The 21,505-nt window shown below is 37.7% G+C and overlaps 1 protein-coding gene across 1 annotated transcript in view; it reads right to left on the reverse strand.

Annotated features, from left to right (window-relative positions):
- COG5 (component of oligomeric golgi complex 5) overlaps positions 1-21,505 on the reverse strand; it is a 488,722-nt gene that overhangs the window by 76,872 nt on the left and 390,345 nt on the right. The window contains exons 13-14 of the mRNA XM_058296542.1: positions 15,041-15,202; positions 13,033-13,132 (exon numbers count right to left, since the gene is read on the reverse strand). Of these exons, the coding sequence (XP_058152525.1) occupies positions 13,033-13,132; positions 15,041-15,202 (262 nt within the window). The remainder of the gene's footprint in view (positions 1-13,032; positions 13,133-15,040; positions 15,203-21,505) is intronic.

The following is a 21,505-nucleotide window of genomic DNA, read 5'->3' on the forward strand; positions in this document are numbered from 1 at the left end:
AGGAGTAATACTTCTGTAACTTGTTGAGGTGCCCTTTGTCTGTTATTTTAGTTTTTTAATTTGAAATAAAGTTTGAATATTTTAAAAAACCGACAAAAGGGTATCCTCCTAAAGAAATTGTATGTTATGTCTTATCAGAGCACTCAGGCTTTAAACAACAGATGTAATTTCCACCTACCCACAACCAGTCAACAGGACCTAAACATTGTCTGTGTTAATGACATTTAGAGTCAAAAGTATGCATATTTTTAAAACTTTGAAAAAGGAAAAACTGTTCTTCCTTGGGTATACTGAGGTTTTCCCATTTTCCAATAATTAATACTTTGACTAATTTATTAATCAACAAAACATCTTCATAATAAAGCCTCTTTGAATCAGGAAAATTTGGGTATAATAGAGTTTCAAACTACAGAATTTTCAAAAGAAACAAATGTTTTATTCTCAGGGATTTAGGATAACTAAAACCTAGCGTCCTAGTATGAAGACTTTAACAAATAAATTAAAATAAACTGGTAGTATATATATTTGTATATACATAGACACTGTCAGTTTTTGAGATGTAAATGCAAATGTAATTCTATCTATAATCTTGCATACAATATAAATTTTCATAATAAACTGTCTATAGTCTAAAGATAAACTTCACTTTATTTTATTTTTAAAGATTTATTTCTATTTATTTCTCTCCCTTCCCTTCCCCCCCTCCCCGTTGTTTGTTCTCTGTGTCCATTTGCTCTGTGTTCTTCTGCATCTGCTTGTATTATCAGACAGCACTGGGAAACTGCATCTCCTTTTTGTTTTTTTTTAAAGATTTATTTTTATTTATTTAATTCCCCTCCCCTGGTTGTCTGTTTTCTGTGTCTTTCTGCTGCGTCTTGTTTCTTTGTCCATCTTGTTTCTTTGTCCGCTTCTGTTGTCGTCAGCGGCACGGGAAGTGTGGGCGGCGCCATTCCTGGGCAGGCTGCACTTTCTTTCGCGCTGGGCGGCTCTCCTTACAGGTGCACTCCTTGCGTGTGGGGCTCCCCTATGCGGGGGACACCCCTGTGTGGCAGGGCACTCCTTGTGCGCATCAGCACTGCTCATGGGCCAGCTCCACCCGGGTCAAGGAGGCCCAGGGTTTGAACCGCGGACCTCCCATGTGGTAGACGGACGCCCTAACCACTGGGCCAAAGTCCGTTTCCCTGCATCTCCTTTTTGTTGCATCACCTTGCTGCATCAGCTCTTCTTGTGTGCAGCGCCACTCCCAGGCAGGGAGCGCTTTTTCTATGCTGGGTGGCTCTCCTTGCCGGTTGTATTCCTTGTGCATGGGGCTCCCCTACGCAGGGGCACCCCTGTGTGGCAAGGTATTCCTTGTGCATGGGAGCACTGCGCACGGTGGGTCAGCTCACCAAGTGGGTCAGGAGGCCCTCGGTATTGAATTCTGGACTCTCTGCATGGTAGGTGGACACTCTATCAGTTGAGCATGTCCGCTTCCCTTCACTTTAAAGTGCTAAATTTCATATTATTGGGCTCCAAGTTAGTGAGGTTCTATCTATATATATTAATTTAATAGTAATATTTATGTTGTGAAACCATAAAAAAAAGTTAATTACCTGATTGACAACTGATTATCTAAAAAATTAGACATTTTATTTCCAAAATCTGGTACTATTATGTTAGTCATTTTATATCTGTGTCAGACATAAATTACTATAATTGTCTTGAGAAGGAATATCAAGCAGGTAGTTTTAAACAGTACCATTCCAATGATACGAGCAAACCTTATGCACATACTGGGTACATGTATGTCTGTGCAAATTTGTCTGGTGGTAGTCTGAAGGACTAAACCAGGATATTCATCCCAGATTTGCCATCGCAGAACTTGTCCTGCATATAGAGGATGATCACAGAGCTCTCCTACAGAATGACAGAGTGAGACACTCCAGAGTCAAATTATAGCAGCCTAGGATAAATGATTACTGGCTGTGTGACATAGTTTAGTGCCTGGGATCATGAGGAAATTCTGTTTCCTAGGGAAAAGGGGCCATTTGGATCTGTGCAAATGGGGGAATTCCTAGGGCCGCACACATGCCTAGGATATGACTCATGTGCAGAAAAGGTCAGGGAATACCCGATGCCATTGCCTTTGGCTGCACTCTAAACTTACTATACGGAAGGCTAAGTTCTGAAGGAGAACACTCAGATCAATCTGCAAAGACTGGGAAAGGTGTTTTCTATTTTTCTGTCAGCTCTAGGCATACAAGGAAATCTGTCCTAACACTAGCTGGATATAAGCTTAAGGAACAGATGTCTGAGTATATAAATTACAGAGATAACACATTAAAATACAAAATGTCCCAGTTGCAATAAAAGATTAGAAAATATACAAAGAAACATGACTCTTTCAAAGGAGGAGAAAAAATAAAGCATTACAAAGTATCAACGAGGAAGACAAGACTTTGGACATAAAGATTTTAAAAAATAATTCTAAATACTTGAAAAGCTAAAGGCAAACATAGACAAAGAACTAAAGGAAATCAGAAAAAATGAAATATGAATATAAAGAGAATACCAATAGCGAGATGGAAATTATGAAAAGGAACCAAACAGAGCCAAAACCCACAGTAATAGAAATTTTAAATTCCCTAGAGGGGTTCAACAGCAGACTGGAGCTGGCAGAAGGAAGAACCACGGAACTAGAAGAAAGAACAATAGGAATTATTCAGTCTGACGAACAAAAAGAAAAAAATTATGAAGAGAACACTTTAAGACACCTGTGGGATACTGTGATGTTTTGAAGCTGGATGTACTCCAGAAAAATATGTTCTTATATCTTATCTAGTCCTATGGGTGTGAAGGAATTGTAAGTAGGACCTTTTGATGAGGTTAATTCTGTTAAGGTGTGGCCAACCTCAATCAGGATAGTATGTGCTTTGAGCAGCCTAGGAAATTAAAACAAACACCACCAAGTGGCAAAACATACACTTTGTGGGAGTTGCAGAAGGAGAGGAATAGGACAGAAAGAATATCAAAGAAATAATGGCTGAAAACACTACTTATTTAATGAAAAACATGAACATACGCATCCCAAAAGCTCAATGAACTCTAAACAAGATAACCAAATAACCCACATCAAGGCATTATAATCAAATTGTTGTGTGCCAATGATAAGAGAGAATTTTGAAAGCTGCAAGACCAAAGCAACATATTATATACAAAGAAACTTCAATTACATTAAAGGCTGATTTCTCAATGGAAATTATAGAGGCAAGAAAGCAGTGGGATGACATATTTAAAGTGCTGAAAGCAAAAAGTTACTAATCAGGAAATGGACTTGGCCCAGTGGTTAGGGCGTCCGTCTACCATATGGGAGGTCCGCGGTTCAAACCACGGGCCTCCTTGACCCGTGTGGAGCTGGCCCATGCGCAGTGCTGATGCGTGCAAGGAGTGCCGTGCCACGCAGGGGTGTCCCCGCGTAGGAGAGCCCCACACGCAAGGAGTACGCCCTGTAAGGAGAGCCGCCCAGCACGAAAGAAAATGCAGCCTGCCCGAGGAATGGCGCCACCCACACTTCCCGTGCCGCTGACGACAACAGAAGCGGACAAAGAAACAAGACGCAGCAAACAGACACAGAGAACAGACAACCGGGGGAGAGGGGGGATTTAAATAAATAAATAAATCTTTAAAAAAAAAAGTTACTAATCAAGAATTCTATATATAACAAAACTGTTTTTCAAAAATGAGAAACTGATTAAGACATTCTCAGATAAACAAAAGCTGAGGGAGTTTCTCACCACTAGACTGACCCTACAGGAAATGCTAAAAGGAGTTCTCCAGGTTGACAGGAAAGATCACTAGATAATGGACTGTAGCCACATCAAGAAAAAAAGATGTCCAATAAAGATAATATCATAGTTAAATATAAATGCCAGTACAATTATATTTTTGATTTGTAACTCCAGAGGACTTGAACAATACTCTAAACCAAGTGGACCTCACAGACATTATAGAACATTTCATTAATCACCAGAAGAATACACATTCTTCTCAACTGTACAAGGATCATGGTCTAGGATAGAACATATAGTAGGTCACAAAACAAGTCTCAATAAATTTAAGATGATTGAAGTCATACAAAGTGTTTTCTCCAACCACAATGGAATAAAGCTAGAAATCAATGCCAGAGGCAGAACTGGAAAACTCACAAATATGTAGAAATTAAACAACAAACTTTTAAACAACTAATGGGTTAATGAAGAAATCACAAGGGAAAATAGGAAATATCTTGAGATGATTGAAAATGAGAACACAACTTACTAAAATTTATGGAATGCAGCAAGGGCATTGCTCAGAGATAAATTTACAGCTATAAATACCCATGTTAAAAAAGAGGAAAGATCTTAAATCAGTGACCTAACCTCACACCTGGAGGAATTAGAAAAAGAAAGCAAACTAAACACAAAGTGAGCAGAAGGAACTAAATAATAAAATTTAGAGTGGAAATAATGATTTGCAGTTTTTAGTGTAGAGTGTTGCATATATTTTGTCATAATTATTCCTAGGAATTTTATTTTTCTGATGTCACTATAAATAGTATCTTTAAAAATAAATTTCATTTTCTGTTTGTAGCTAGTAAATAGTCCATTTGTGTATACCTTTTTACCAATGATTTTACTAAACTCACTTATAAATTCTAGAATAACCTATTGGTTTCACTGACTTTTCTCTATTGGTTTTCTGTTTTCAATGTTATGAATTTTTCCTCTCACCTATAGTATTTCCTTAATTGAAAAATTTTTTAAAATTTCTCTTTGATGCATGGGTTATTTAGAAGTGTATTTTTAAATTTCTAATTATGAGGATTTTTCAGGTATTGTTTGTGGGGTGAGACTTTGAAATCTCTTGTAACATTTTCCCAGAAAAAAATTCATGTATCATAGTGTTTTATTTTTATTTTTCAAATTTATTTCTCCGCCCCCCCCCCCAGTCGTCTGCTCTCTGTCTCAATTCGCTGTGTGTTCTGTGACTGCTTCTATCCTTATCAGCAGCACCAGGAATCTGTGTTTCTTTTTGTGGTGTCATCTTCTTGTGTCAGCTGTGTGTGCGGCACCATTCTTGGGCAGGCTGCACTTTCTTTTGCACTGGGTGGTTCTCCTTACAGGGCGCACTCCGTGCACGTGGGGGACACCCCTGCGTGGCAGGGCACTCCTTGCGCACACCAGCACTGTGAATGGGCCAGTTCCACATGGGTCAAGGAGGTCCGGGGTTTGAACTGCGGATCTCCCATGCGGTAGGCAGACACCATATCCATTGGGCTAAGTCTGCTTTCCTCATAGTGTTTTATAATTTCCAGTGGTTCACAGATCCCTTGAAACCCATTCACAGAGCTCCTATACTACAAATTCTTACTCTAACTGGATGCCAGCCACTTACAACTTGCCTTAGGAGAAAAGATACAAGTGCTAGAAGAGAAAATTTTTTATTAATTGGGAAATTAAACGCAGTTCAATAGGACATGGAACAGGAAAAAAATTAAGAATATTTTCCTGAAGCTACTGAAGAATGCTAATTAGATCATCTAAGAGAAAGAGGATTTTCTTGAAACCCATCACAAAGAGCAATTTTTAATAAGTTACCATTTCTTAAGGTATGTGTTTTATGTTCCGAGGCTGCTTGAAGGAGATATTAAATGGCTTGGTTTAAACAATGGGAATTTATTAGCTTTCAGTTCAAATCAAGGCATCATCAAGGCAACACTTTTTTCCTGAAGGCTGGCTGAGGGCAATCCTTGGCTCCTCTGCTACATGGCAAGGCACATGGTGGTATTTGCTGGTCTCTCCCTTCTCTTCCAAGTAAAGTGTTGCTTTCAGTTTCTTGCTTCCACGGCTTTCACTTTCTCTATCTGAATTTCATTCTCTTATAAAGGACTTTAGCAAAAGGATTAAGATCCATTCAGATTGCGGTGGGTCACACGTTAAAAACTGAAGTAGCCTCATCAAAAGGTCCTATGTAAATGGGTCCACACCCATAGGAACGGATTAAATCCAAGAACATGTTCTTCTGGGGTACACAGTTTCAAACCACCACAGTAGGACTAAAAAAACACTCTAAATTGGTACAACCTCAAAATAACGATCTGAGTTAAAGTTAAGTTGCTCAGAAGTATGCTTTTAAATAGTATAATGTTGTTAGCATATGTGAAGGAATTTAATTATATTCCTATATCTCCCTGGGACAGGGATAGGATTAAAAGTTCTTCTTGATTACTACTATGCTTGAAAAAATGTGGAAGCTTTATAATGTTCTGGCTTCCAACTCCAGTAAAAATGGACCAGGTAATTCAGACTAATTCTCTCAATGAGAACACATGGAAAAGGTGAATAATATAAAAAATAAATCTTGATGGCACTGAAATGCTAATATGGCAGTGAAAAATTATGGGGCACATTCTGATGGCCCAAGTTCTTCTCTAGTCTATATTAATTCTACTTCCTGGTGTGGGTGTGCATGTAACTTTGCAATGTGAGTGTGTTATTTCAGTGAGCCAGAATTAGGGATACTTTTCTCTCTTGTAACTCTACCATCAAGTGAGATTCTGCCTAGGGTATCTGCTATAGATACCAGAAGAAGACAGAGTCTGGGTGAAGGCAGTCTAGAAGAGCAGACCACCAGCTGACAGCCAGCCATATGAACAAACTCAGTCAAAATCAGCACAGCCACCAAGCTGCTCCCCTTCTGATCCCAGAGGCGAGAATGATAAATGTTTACTGTATGCTACTAAGGTTTTGCCTGTTGTCTGTTATGGAGCATTCTTGTGGCAACAGATAATGAATACAGACTTTAACAGACTTAAACTGATACTGAATTTTTAACTTTCTCCTGAAAATATCTCCTAATGAGAATAACCATTATTTGATGTTGCACTCTGTCTTCAACATGGCTTAGTAAATCTTAGACAAGCCTGACATTTTCATCTACAACTGACCTGGTATAGTCCCTCGAAAATCAAGCTCTTACAAAATGTGGAAAGCAGGTCAGAAAGGTATCTTAAAGGAAAGAATGACCCTTAAATAGTCAGGATAATTGGCCAGAGTAAGAATGGAGGCAGGGAAGAATAGAAGGTTGTCCAAAAGATCAAAAAGGTAGGTAAACCAAAGGGATAGACATATTTGTATTACAGTTAATGTGCATTTGGTACAAGAGATTCTATTATTATATTTCATCTATTTGCACATAATTTAAAACTCTTCCAAATGCTTCCATGTTTTTTATCTTTCACTTATTTGAATTTGATATCATACCTTATTAATATATGATATGATATGGAACAATATTCATGTAGATGGCATTTAAATTTCCACTAAATAATTCTTTAAATCTAAAAAAACTGAACTCATATCTCTATATCACCATTAAATAATTAAGTGTTCTTTAATTATAGGAATGTCAAGTCTCCAAATTACTTATGAAATTATACAAAAAATAAAGCAAATATTTACAAAGATTATATTTAAAAACCACCTTAGTGTTGACTAGAACTGGTGACTTCATGGTTATACCTACACTGAAGTTAAAAATTTCTCTTAAATGTCATTCCAATTATCATTTCAAATGGTCTGCATATTTTTTTTTTAATTTAAAGATTTTATTTATTTATTTAATTCCCCCTCCCCCTTGTCTGTTCTCTGTGTCTATTTTTGCTGTGTCTTGTTGTCTTGTTTCTTTGTCCGCTTCTGTTGTCGTCAGCGGCACGGGAAGTGTGGGCGGCGCCATTCCTGGGCAGGCTGCTCTTTCTTTCGCGCGCTGGGCGGCCCTCCTTACAGGCACACTCCTTGCGCTTGGGGCTCCCCTACGGGACACCGCTGCATGGCACGGCACTCCTTGCGCTCATCAGCACTGCGCATGGGCCAGCTCCACCCGGGTCAAGGAGGCCCGGGGTTTGAACCGCGGACCTCCCATGTGGTAGATGAATGCCCTAACCACTGGGCCAAGTCCGTTTCCCTAGTCTGCATCTTAATTAAATGTCAATCTACTTTCTCACAGCTCATAATATTTGACATTTACATTAAGAATCTACATGCCATTACCTGAATCTATCAGATAATATTTACTATAGGAAAACGCCCTAATATTTCACCTTGGAAAAGGAATACCTGCTAGTATGTTCACCTGTAATTTTGATAACAAAGTATTTATGAGCCTATGAATTATAAAGGTACTGCAATAGTTCCCTTATATACTAATACTTTCATTTCCTTTTAACAAATAGAGGAAAAGGAAAACATTGATTCACAATTGCCTTAAGAAAGGCTAGTAATAATTTCTTCTAAAGGCCACATTTCAAAACTATATGTAACAAATAATGAATACATCATCATTAAAAAATTTGTTTACTTCAATCATAAAATATCATGAATATCTTATATCAAGAATATTATATATATAAATATACACTTACAGGTATATGTATGTGTGTATATGTATTCTACTTAGTAACTTAATTATAACTTCACAATTACTGTCAAGACATACAATGGTAATTTTTAAATGAAGAAAGTCTAAAAAATGCTGATCTCATTTTCACAAAAGAGCACCTAGGAAACTGATATTTACATTGAAACATTAAGTACATTTTAGAGGAGGTAAACTACTGCTTATAACTCACATGGAAGAATACGTTGGTAAATCGCCATTAGTTCTAAATGAATCTACTAAATTATTTAACTATGCATTAAGGACATATAGGCTAAATAAACTAAGATTCATAAAATATATTATACATGCATTAAAACAGTAGATGGTGGTATCTATATCACAAGTGAAAAAGCAAATCACAGAACAGTATGTAGAGCACAATACGGTTTTTTAAGCATGGTCTAGAATCAAACATGGTTTGAATGCTAGTTTCAATGCTTGCTGGCATTCTACTATTAGCACTCTATTTTGGGCATGCCACTTAACCTTTCTCAGCCTTGATTTCAACATTGTATAATGGCAGATATTATTCCATTTCATAAGGTTGTTGTGAAGAAAAAAGAGGTATACATATAAATGACTTGGCATAAGTGCTTGGTAACGGTAGTTATTTGTGTGGTCCAACTCTTACCCTTAAAAAATGGATTCTTTGGTAACACTTACGTTCAGGAAAAGGGATTTGTGCCTATAGAAGCTTAGGTTTACATGGCACATTCCACTGGTGATTAATAACAGAAACGCCTTAGAAAAAATAAAACATGCAAGGATAAAAAACAATTTCACGTTTATTTTTATAATTGTTTAAATGTATTATATGTTATATCCCAGGACACTAAAACAATGAGGTGGAAAAGAAGTAATATATAATTTTTCTAAGTGGGTGGAGGAAGCTATCCATTATACACAATGAGTTTACATGACCATAAGGATGGCCCACAGTGAGGATCAATGTGAAAAATCCTTTTATGAGCCTTTTTTTCTGATGTAGATTAAAGGTGCAATTAAGTATATTAAAAATGTTCTTACAGTCAAGAAACTCCCATAATTAATCTTTAGGAAATATATGTAGGATTGTGAAGAAATGCTCATTCCATATTTCAGGTTTTGTAATCCCTTTTTAAAAAAAATTTTTTTGGAGGTAACAGAGATTGAACTCAGGACCTCATACATAGGAAGCAGGAGGTTGATGACTAAGCTACATCTGCTCCCCAGTGACAGTTGTTTTTTTCCATGTTTTTTTTTTTATTTGTTTCTATGAGGTACCAGAGATTGAACCCGGGACTTCCTACATGGGAAGCAGGCGCTCAACCACTTGAGCTATATCCCCTCCCCAAGCCACCCTTTTTGTGCCTTTAAAATTCTACCTTTCTTTTCTAACACTGCTTGAACAATTGTACTCCATTAATAATCGGCTTTCTGTCACCTTTTAACCTTGTGGATAGAAAGCTTACTGTTTTTACCTATAAAAAGAATCTTTAGTGGCTTTAGGTATCATTAAAATCTCAAGCCAAAATTTCTATTTACAGATGGAGTGTTAGATGTTTAAAGTCTGTTTTGAGTTCTTTCACTAAAGACTTTGATATTTAGCTATTTTCTTTTAAATGTTCTCAATGAAACTATACTAAAAGAACATACAAAGAACAAAGAAAACAAATAGGTCAAATTTAAAAACAGACGAATAGCAGAAAGAGCTTCATTAACAGTCAAAGAAATAAGCATTAACACTAAAGTGTTACTTAAGTCAATAGTCAATAATTTATTTATTTATTAAAGATTTTTAAATTTATTTCTCCCCCTGCCCAGTTCTCTGCTCTCTGTGTCCATTTGCTGTGTTCTTCTGTGACCGCTTCTATCCTTATCAGAGGCACAGGGAATCTGTGTTTCTTTTTGTTGCGTCATCTTTGCTGTGTCAGCTCTCCATGTGTGCGGCGCCATTCCTGGGCAGGCTGCTCTTTCTTTCGCGCTGGGCGGCTCTCCTTACAGGGCGCACTCCTTGGGCATGGGGGGCTCCCCTATGCGGGGGACACCCCTGCATGGCATGGCACTCCTTGTGCACATCAGCACTGCGCATGGGCCAGCTCCACACGGGCCAAGGAGGCCCGGGGTTTGAACCACGGACCTCCCATGTCGTAGGCAGATGCCCTATCCATTGGGCCAAGTCCGCTTCCCTCAATAATTTATTTTTAAAACATAGCATATGATGTGCTTTGAAATCTTCTTTTATGCTAAGCTTAATTTACATGCTAATATGAAAATTGAAAAGTAAAATCCTTCTTTAAAAAAAAGAAAACATTTCAGGTAAAAAATCTATTTAAAAAAAAATTCTATCAATAGTTCTCCGCAAACCTTTAGCACTGTATAACACTGTATAAAAGTAGGTAGCCTGCCTAACTTAGGGCCACAGACCATTTTAACAACCAGTACTAATTCAATCAAATGCTTGTTGATATATTTTTGTCAAGGCCTTTTATAACTATTACCTAAACTGAAGTTATAATGTACCATTTTCATGTACTTTCTATACATAGGCTGGCTCTTCCTTATACTATCATCCTCAGGTGGGACCATTTCATTAGGATTTTTCCCTGCCATTTTCTATAATTATACTAAACTCTATTGGACATAATACTGAATTTTACTTATAGCGTAAACCATGTAAAGCAATGAACACTATAACAAAGCATCTATAAGCAAAGCTTGAGAGAAAAATTAGTCATCTAATTACCTACAAAGAGTTTCCACAGTCTCTGTATGGCCAGTTTTCAAGAAACAAAAATTTTAAAAATGCTTCTAAATTATGTCAAAACTGCAAGAATAATTAAACAGATAAATACCACCATATTAGCAAATAAAATCTGGCTATCCACTGGAACGGAAAGTAGGAAGCATCATAAAATAACCATTACCGCCAAGGGTCATTTTTGTACAAATTCTTTCAGTTCAATTTGTTACCAAGCTTTCCTAAAAATTATTCCAGAACCAACTGGGACTATCTGGATATAGACAAAGTTGGATTATTTCATTTGTTTTGTTTCAATTGGGAGCAGTCAGAGAGGGTAAATTGAAAATGTGCTTCACTACCTCAATAAAGAAAGTGGAGATACCTAGATTTTGGTACATTCTCTAAAACAAGTACATCAACAACAGTAAAAATACACTGAAGCCTAATTTTCTTTTGCTTGGATTTCATTTAGCACATGTACATACTAGTTAAATATGGGTACTTGATGTTAAAATATTAATGTAAGGAGTTAAAATTAAGATTCAGTTATATAGATATTATTATTTTTAATGATACTGGGGCTGGGGAATGATTTTAGGACCTCGTATGTGGGAAGGTGGCATTCAACCGCTGAGCGACATCAGCTCTCTTAAGTTGGGTTTTCTGTTTGTTTGCTTGTTTGTTTTTAGGAGGCACCTGGGACAGAACCAGGGACCTACAATGCGGGAAGCAGGCACTCAACCACTTGAGCCACATCTGCTCCTCAGATATTATTTTTTTATAAGATTTATTTATGTTTCCCCCTTCTACTTCCCCTGCTCTGCTGTTTTTGCTGAATTTGCCATCTGTGTCCATTTGCTGTGTGATCTTCTGTATCTATTTTCCTTTTTGTCTTCTCTTCTCATTTTTTCTCCTCTAGGATTCACTGGGATTTGATCCTGGGGACCTCTGATGTGGAGAGAGGTTCCCTGTCAGCTGCACCACCTTAGTTCTTGGTTTCTGCTGCATTTCACCTTGACTGTCCCCCTCGTCTCTTTTGTTGCATCATCATCATGCTGCATGGCTCACTTGTACAGGCACTGGCTCACCGCGCAGGCACTTGGCTCATCATGTGGGCACTTGTATGGGCACTTGGCTCACCGTGTGGGCATCCAGCTTGCCACGAGGGCACTCATGCAGGCACTCAGCTTGCTGCACAGGCACTGGACTCACCACGTGGGCACTGGCTCGCTATGTAGGCACGCTTTCTCTTCTTTTTCACCAGGGGGTTCCAGGGATCAAACCCGGGTCCTCCCATATGGTAGGCAGAAGCACTATCACTTGAGCCACATCTGCTTCCCCCACATATTATTATTAATGCATGTCAACAGTTGTTTCAAACCAGAATAATGTTAGGGTTAACTTTTCATGCATGAGTGCTTTAGGTTTAGAACCGTATAAAGTAAATCCATATTTTTCTATTACAATTTTAAGCACTTCACTTCTTCTAATCATTTTTTAACAGTTTAAGGCAATTTCCATACTTGGTAACAGTGCATGAACAATATCTGGAATGAGTGATCACAAGAGAGGAGAACCTCAATCATAGACAATTATATTTAAAAATATATAATTAGTCCATGATTTGGGACATGTTTTTTTTTTTAAAGTCTTATATAATACCCCCCTGCATTCTGAAAATATGTTAATAATGAGTCAGAGGGCCATTTGTTATTAAAAGATATAACAGTTTTAGAGTAAAAATGCCAGTAAATTAATATTTAAGCAACTCAATATTTATAGTTAGTAAAGTATTTTATAATTAGTTAATTTTAAACAAATATCATGAAGGCTTACAGATAAGGGAAATCACTTACGAGCTGCTCAGATTTTACACCATATAACTGGATAGTCTTTGCCACATTTTTTGACACTGCTGAAGTGAGGTTTGCATCAATAGCTGCCACATTTAGTTCACTGAGAAAAGAGAATTATTAGCAACATAGATTATCAACCAAGTAAAGAACAACATACATAAATCTAAATCCAATAAGCAATGTGGTGATTCTTTTTATAGATTTCACTGATTGTTTCCAAGAACTGGTTGCATTGTTTCACTTTCCCCCCTAAATTCAGCATTAGGAGAAAGTGCTTTGAGAAGGCTTTTGTTAATGACCAAATTCTCATTAATAAGAGCACATCATATGTAGGTCCAGGTTAAGATTAAGACAATAAATTGTATATAGATTTTTAAAGTAGGACTCTTTTTAATACTAAGTACAACTAAAGACATTGCATATCACAGACATCTGCAAGGAAATGACAGCTCTTGAATGAAAATGAAGAACCTGGAGAGATCCAGGTTAAAAATATAAATTACACATGATACATAAAGCTACTCAGTTTCTGTAGAAATTAGACAAATTCATGTCATTTTGTATAAAGTAGCTTTTATAATACACCAAATGTTTAAGGTTATAATTCAAAATTTCAGAAATTTGATTCTTAACAAAAACATTTCTTTGTCATGTTTACTTTCAAATTTAACACTGGTTTAACTGGAAGACTTCATGTGCCTGCCAAAAAAAGTTATTTTATAAAAACCATGGAAAGAATACTAGGTGTTAAAAACTGCATGAAAACTCACAGATGGAAAACAAGGAAAGTAATTATTGTCTCTCAAGTAGCAGAAAAAATCTTCGTGTTCAGCATTCTCTTTTTGAAGATGAAAGGGTGTAAAACAGCAGTAGCACATACACTGTATGTCACAAAAATGCCCTTTCATATAGTATTGAGACACTATTTCATTAATGTTCTACTTTAAGTAATATTAAATACTGGCATACCTATGTTTCTTCAAGGTCCAGATTATATTTATTTATAGTATTCTCAACCTTCATGCAGGAATGGGCAAAGGGAGATATGTCTCTTTAACATTTATATAATCTGGTCAAATCGAATGAATAGAATCTAGGCTGTTTTGAATCTATGGCAGCTTTTATCACTGTCATACTAACATGTCATGTAGGATTAAAAATCTAGTCAGGACTTCATAAAGTAAAGATTAACTGTGGAGATATTTAGGACCAAGTTGCCCGACAATTTAGACATTTTATAGATATACTCATGTATATTATATCCTTGGCTTTTTAGCCTTACTCTACCATACCTCAGAATAGCATTTGCAAATATGTAATCTAAAGGAATCTAGAATGTTCTACACCTTGACCCTATATTGTCCAATTATTTTTATTCCACAATGTCCATCTATAAATGCACAGACCTACTATTATAACAACTTGTGAGCTATGACAGGGACTGAGATAGGCTCAACTGCAAATTAATCTAAATAACCATTACTGTAAATGTCTAAAGATAACAATACAATTATTGTCTGTAAGCATTCAGGTAGCACCTCTGTTATGGTACTTTCCTTTTTTAGAGTTTTAGCAGCTGTCACATTTACTTAGAAGCTTAAAATAGCAAACATGAGTAGACTATTCAGGATTATAATCCTGTTTCTGCCATGAAGCACATTCTGGGTTTAGGTTAAAAAACATTAACCTTTATGTTTTAGTTTTTCATTTTGTAAAATTATTTTTTTATTTGTTTTGTGTAATATTAGGAATTTACTGTAGTATAAAAAATTAGGTTTACTAGGCATCCTTAGCAAGATACAGAAAAATTAGAGTAGAATATTTTTAGACCATATCTAAATGCTTTTATTATTTGAAATCTTAAGTACATACTATATGTGCATGCGTTCACTGCAAAACTCTTGGTTTAACTGAATAATTTGAGATGAATTAAAAATGTACTGTTATCATAATTCACTAATAAATGTGGCAAGCATTTTATGGAATGCCATTATATAAAAATACATACCTTGCTATAGTTTTAAAGATACTGTCAAGTTCATCAGAGGAAGGAGGATTACGACCCCCAGGGGGAAAAACCAAGTTGATAGGATCAAAGAGTCGGGATAAGGATTTTGATAGATAAGCTGCTTCATAGGGTTGCAAAGAGTCTTTCAAAGCCTTTTCTGGACTGTAGAAACAAAATTTGTTGGGGGGAGGGGGGGAAACAAAACTTAAATTATACAAAATTAAATGCTCTTGTGTCAGGTTATAAAAAAAATTAAATGTATCTCCTATATAAAATGTAAATGTACATTAACAAAAAGAAAATAATTTGTTAAAAAAGGTATAAGTATACTGACAAATTTCATAATGAAACTTTTATTAAGGACTACATAAGCAATTTAATTTATATATAAGCACTACCTCCAAATGCTTATAATATGCACCAGTGCCTAGTGTATGAAGTCTGGCTCTTGAAATTACAAGAATAATGTAGTGAAATCTTATTGAGTCCATTGGGAGCTATGCCTTTCATGGCAAATTCTATCTTAACAGAATATCATAGCATACCCAAAAGAGAGAAATTTACAGAGATCTGCTCCACTAACTCAAAAACTCTTCTTTCCACCCACAGCTACCATCTCCCATAAAGCTTACTGTGTGAGAGCGAAGTGTACAGATTTAGATTTTTATCAGCCTTCTTATCCCAGACTGTCACTAACAAGAGCGCAGGACAAAAACCAAAAACAAAACTATTTGTTTAAGTCCAACAATCACATATATACTTCAAATGGAGTTCTGAGCTAAATTTGTTTCACAATATTCTTCACAAATTAATATCAGCCTTTTAAAGCCTTCTTTGCACCTTCCCCTGTCCTCAATAATTTGTGCTGATTCTCATTTTGCAGTCAAACTATTCAGTCTTATGTTTTCCCATTGATGATTACTATTAAGGTCTTTAATCATTATTTCCATCTGCTTTCTTAGTCTTATAATTAATTCAACATCTTCTCACTTCATCCCTATGTACAATCCCTCCACTAGCCTTTCCTTTGTCTTTTCTCTCCAATTTTGAGAACAAATTTCCCTTTATCCTGAATATTAACCTTGAAAACATCTAACTTGCTCCTTCATGAATATGAAACCTGGCTTTCTTCTTTCCCCACCTTTCAGTCAACTGACAAGAACTTGGCTCCTACATCATAATTTCCTAGCTATCTCCTAATACTTTCTCATTCAATAAGTATTTCATTCAACACATATTTACTGAGCATACTATGTGCAAAGCACTTTGTTAAGTGCTAGGAAGATATAAATTAAAAGTGGTTTACAGTCTAGTGAAAAAAATTGAACAAGTGTTAAGTCTAGTAACTTCTATAGTAGATAAAGATACAAAGACCACAATGGGAGCATGGAAGAATTCCTGTTGAAATCTGTCTGAGGTAATCCTGTATTAAAATCTATGCTGTCTATGTAAATGTCTTTTCTATTCTTGCCCCTTCTACCTACTGTCCTTATGAAGCCTCTCCTCTCTTCCTCACAAATTTCAGCAATGAGTTCATAAGTACTAACATTCTTCCTTTTCTCCAAAGCTACAAAGATCCCTGGTGACTATGATATTAAATCAGATAACTTTTCTAAAACCTGTCCTCTATTAGAAGACTACATTTATAATAACCTTTATTCTAGTTTTATTATGGAGTTTACATATTTGGGTCATCATTTTGAACTGCTCTACCTTTAAGTTCTCCAAGCTTGCAGACAACTTTCCACATTTTTTACTTTCCGCTTTCTCCTTCCCTCCCACAAATCTTACTATGTTCCAACAATTTGCCAGACACGAGGTACAGGAAATACAGCCATGAACTAGAATAAAAACATTCCCAGGGAAGCGGATTTTGCTCAACAGACAGAGCATCCGCCTACCACATGGGAGGTCCAAGGTTCAAACCCAGGGCCTCCTGACCCGTGTGATGAGCTGGCCCAAGCGCGGTGTTCATGTGTGCAGGGAGTGCCGTGCCACTCAGGGGTGTCCCCCTTGCACACGCGCAAGGAGTGTGCCCTATAAGGAGAGCCACCCAACACAGGGGGAAAAAAAAGTGCAGCCTGCCTGGGGTGGTGCTGCACACACAGAGAGGTGACACAGCAAGATGGACACAACAAAAAAGGAGACACAGATTGTTGGTGCTGCTGACAAGAATACAAGCGGACACAGAAGAATGCACAGCAAATGAACACAGAGTGCAGACAACTGGGGGGATCAGGCGGGGAAGGGGAGAGAAATAAATAAAAAATAAATCTTTAAAGAAAAAAAACAAAAATCAACATTCCTGGCCTTATAAAGCTTACATGCTAATTAGGAAGACAGATAAAAAAATAAACACTTTAAAATGAGTTAAATATGAAATATGATAGGGAATGACAAATGCTTAGGGGGAAAAAGCAAGAAAGACAGAATATGTTGGGTCTTCTGTTTTCCTTCTAATTTTAGATAGGATGAGGAAGATTTACCTTGAAAACCTGAAATAAAAGAGGAAGCTAGTTATGTAGAATTCACAAGAAGAATGTTCCATACTGAGAGACTAGCCAGTATAAAGGCCCTGCGGTGGGATATGCCTGATTATGTCTGCTAAACAGAGGCAGTGTGGCTTCAGGGGAGCAAGTAAGTGATGGGAGAACAGTACAAGATGAAGTCAAAGAGAAAAGAGGTGGACCAAATCACAGTGGGCTTTCTGTATCAATAGCACACTAGATTTTTTTTGGGGGGGGGGGCGGGGAAGAAAAGAGGATTTATTTGCTGGTGGGAGACCAGAGACACAGGATCTCAAATCAGCCTCCCCCAACAACAGAAATCCTAATATTTTATACTATTGGGATGCTAATGAATAATTGGGGGGGGGGGCTGGAACAGGTTGCTTACTTAATAAATACTAAGGGGTTGAACATGGTGGGGTGGGTACCAAACCAGGGTGGTTTACAAAGTTATAATCATTATCAGAGATCAAGATTCTGGGATAGGAAAGTACAGAATAGAAGTCAGTCACAAGGTTTTCCATATGGGTAACAAAAGGAGGGTGGAGTGGTTATACACAAGGGAGAAGCTAAGTTTTGTATAATCAAAAACAGGAATGAGACCTGTTTAGAGTGACCATCATAATAGCAGGGTCTAGGCTAAATCCAACCTTTTTCAGGAACTTCAGATATTAAACTTTTACTATTTTTATAATATAAAGGCATCTATATAATTATTAACCTGGGTTACAAAGGTTCAGTACAATCCTCAATATTTAAGCTATACTGGGTTTTTCTAGTACTCTACCACTAAAAATGAGGTTAAGCAGAAGGTGATCTTTCTAGCATCCATGAATCTACTGGGCATCATGCTGGCTGCAAACTCTGAGCAACAGATGAAAGGGCAGACAATTTAGCAAGCATAAGAAGAATGTGAAAGACTGTGGGTTCCCCGAACGCTGACCTCTGTGTGGCCTTGAGCAAATCCCTTCCCTTTCTAGGCCTTAAGTTCTTTGTTTAAGAGGAGTTGAGGGGCTAGACTATATGTCCATCACTTCCTACTATGCCCCCCGTTCCTCACAGATTGTGGGTGCTCAAGCCCTCTCTCAACCACAGAAAACCATGGACCCTCCATATGGTGGCAGTGGGAGTGGGGACACGACCAGGCAGAGGTGGCCTGGCCCGAGGAAGGCGAACAGACAATTCTGGAAGCTGGGTCCCCAGAGACTGCACAGCCAGAGACAGAGGTGCAAGACAGTAGTCAATTTCATTCAATAAATGCCTCTGAGCTGTGTAAAGAGGCAACTCCCCTGTGGACTGGAGTGGAGGCCCTCCTTCCCTCCCTGGAGTCAGCACCTGCCCAGCTCAGCCCTGGGTTCTGCATCAGCCAAGAACTGATCCTCAGCTGCTGGTGCAAGGTAGGTGGCTAAGGGTTAAATGCCCTCTGGCAGGTGAGCACCCAGGGCTACAGGGCAGTAGGATGGGAAGGAAGCCAATCAATTAGTCCTCATTAGTCCAAATTAAAATCAGGAGTGAGATGACAATTACAATTTTCAGTGGGCTAATTGTTTTCCCTCAGAAGCTTATCATTTTGCAGATTGAGGAAATTAACTGTTTGAAGTCCTAGGTGGACTGGCTTTGAACCCAGTGAAGGCAAGGCAGTCCCCACCTCTTGGACTGGTTCCTCCACCTCTTTGCCATCCCTAGGGCAGGCACCGTGCATCAAACTTTCACCCTTTTGGATCCTTAAACAGGGAGAGACTGAAGGTCTGAGGGTCTTGGTAGCCCTACCTGCGGGTGGGAGAAAGGGAGAGGAGGGGCTAGAGAAACAGCTGGTCAGAAACCTATAACTTTCAAAGCTTCAAGCCCAGCATCCAGGAGGGGGTGCTCTACCTGCAGGTGTGTGCCTGCCTGTCCACCACCTGCCCTGAGCCCAGCTAGGGGGTGGGTTCTAGGAGGCCCCCTCAAACTTGTCAGAAGTTCCCATTTCCTCTGGGCATTCCACAGGCATTACAACATCCATGCATTCATTCAGCAAACGCCAACAGCCTACTGTGTGCCAAGCAAAGCTGAAAGAGGGCTGAGAACACTGCAGTGGAGTTACAGACACCATCCCTTCTCTAAGGGATCTCACATTCCAAAGGAGGGAGAAGGATGAACAATGAACAGGAAGACATCAGATAGTGATAAGGGCTTGGAAGGCCTGCAGTAGGCAGAATGATCTCCAAAGATGTAGGACACTAGATTTTACTCTAAAGAACTTGTTCATTGACCTTACTGTGCTCACTGTTATGTGATCCTTTTATAATCTCATCCTCCAGCAACTTACCACATCTTACATCCCTCTGTACCTACAATCATCCATTTCAAGGTGCTCTCATTAGCATCCTTTCTCTTATTCCCATCCTTTAAAGCTTTTACCAAGAAAATCTTATATAAATGGTCTCTAAGCATTGCATATAAAAAGTAAATTTGCTTTATTAAACATTTTTACAAACCACCTAAATTCAAGAGATCTGAAACTCCACTTTTGCAGCCCTTCACTCTCCAGGTGACCATATATAATATACTCTCCAGTACAACCAAAGCCACCTACCTCAATCTCAAACTCAATCTCAAGTTGAGCTTCCTCAACTTGGCAAATTCTCTAGTTTTTCCTCCCCTGTAATTACATCTATCCTCTGTGATTCCCCTTTTATCTCAAAAGAAAAAAAAAAAAAGGAAAAAAGAAAAAAAAGAATTCAGTTTACTCCTTTTTCATATCAAAACTTTTCAAAAGAAATGTCTCTATTTCCTCCTTCCCTATTCTTGCTTTAATCTAATTCTAATAATGCTTTTGCAAGGAGACATAGAGCTCCAACAACATGGATCTTATCAAGAGCTTAATTCTTAGTACTCATCTTCCTAAATCTCTCAGTAGAACGTGACACAGCTGACTACTCCTCCTCCAAATTAAATTATCTTCTCTGAGGTTTCATATATGAGCATTCCTCCTAACTCACCATTTTCTTCCTTCTCAGTCTCTTTGCAGGCTGCTACTACTCTGCCAAACATATAAATGCCAGCATTCCTGTCGTAGGCCAGTGTTCTCGCTTCTCCCTAGACGCATGTTCCCTATATAATCTTCAATCTCATGGATAAAAAATTATCAATAGGATGATGACTCCTGAAACTTATTTCTAGCTCTGGCTCATATCCAAATGCTCTTCAACAACTCTATTTGCATCTCCAATTCAATAGTTTCAAAGAAAAAACTCAAATCAACACTACCCCCTAAACACATACACACAAAACAAAACAAAAACAGTCTTCCAATCTCAACAGTCTTCTACTAACTTGTCCAGGCATAATCATTGATTCCTCTCACATTCAGTCTATAGGTAGGTTCTTTTGGTTCACCCTCCCAAATACAAACTGAATAAATCTGACCAGTTTTCACCATCTCATCTGCTATAATTTTAGTTCAGCCATTACTATCTCTTCTCTAGATTAAAAAATAGCTTCCATTTCCTGTTCACTCTCCTCTGTGGTTCCCCTTTTAGTTGTCCATAAAGAAGTCAGAGTGTGCATTTTAAAACATTTATCATTCCATATTATTCCTCTGTTTAAAAGAAACTGTCCCCAATTTCATTAGAATAAACTCCGTAAAGGTCATAGTAAGGTGTGTAAGCCAACTAACTGATCTGGTGTTCAAATAAACATACCAAAATACTGTTTCAATTTTGGAGGAAAATCTGGTTGGGCTGGGCTTATTAAGGTGGTATACGGGTTTCGAATGTGGCCCCTAAATATGGCCTAATACTATATTTTATTTGGTGACCTATAGGATTTTGACTATACTCAGTTTACTTCATAACACACTGATTGAGAACCTTCCTCGGCATAAAACATGTGTCTCCCTTATAGTCCCTGAACACAGCAGTTCCTTTTATGTCACATTTACACCAGTGGCCGATCAATAATGATTATATCTGATGTG

This window comes from Dasypus novemcinctus, chromosome 5 (genome assembly GCF_030445035.2).
Source record: "Dasypus novemcinctus isolate mDasNov1 chromosome 5, mDasNov1.1.hap2, whole genome shotgun sequence".
NCBI classification, from domain to species: Eukaryota; Metazoa; Chordata; class Mammalia; order Cingulata; family Dasypodidae; genus Dasypus; species Dasypus novemcinctus.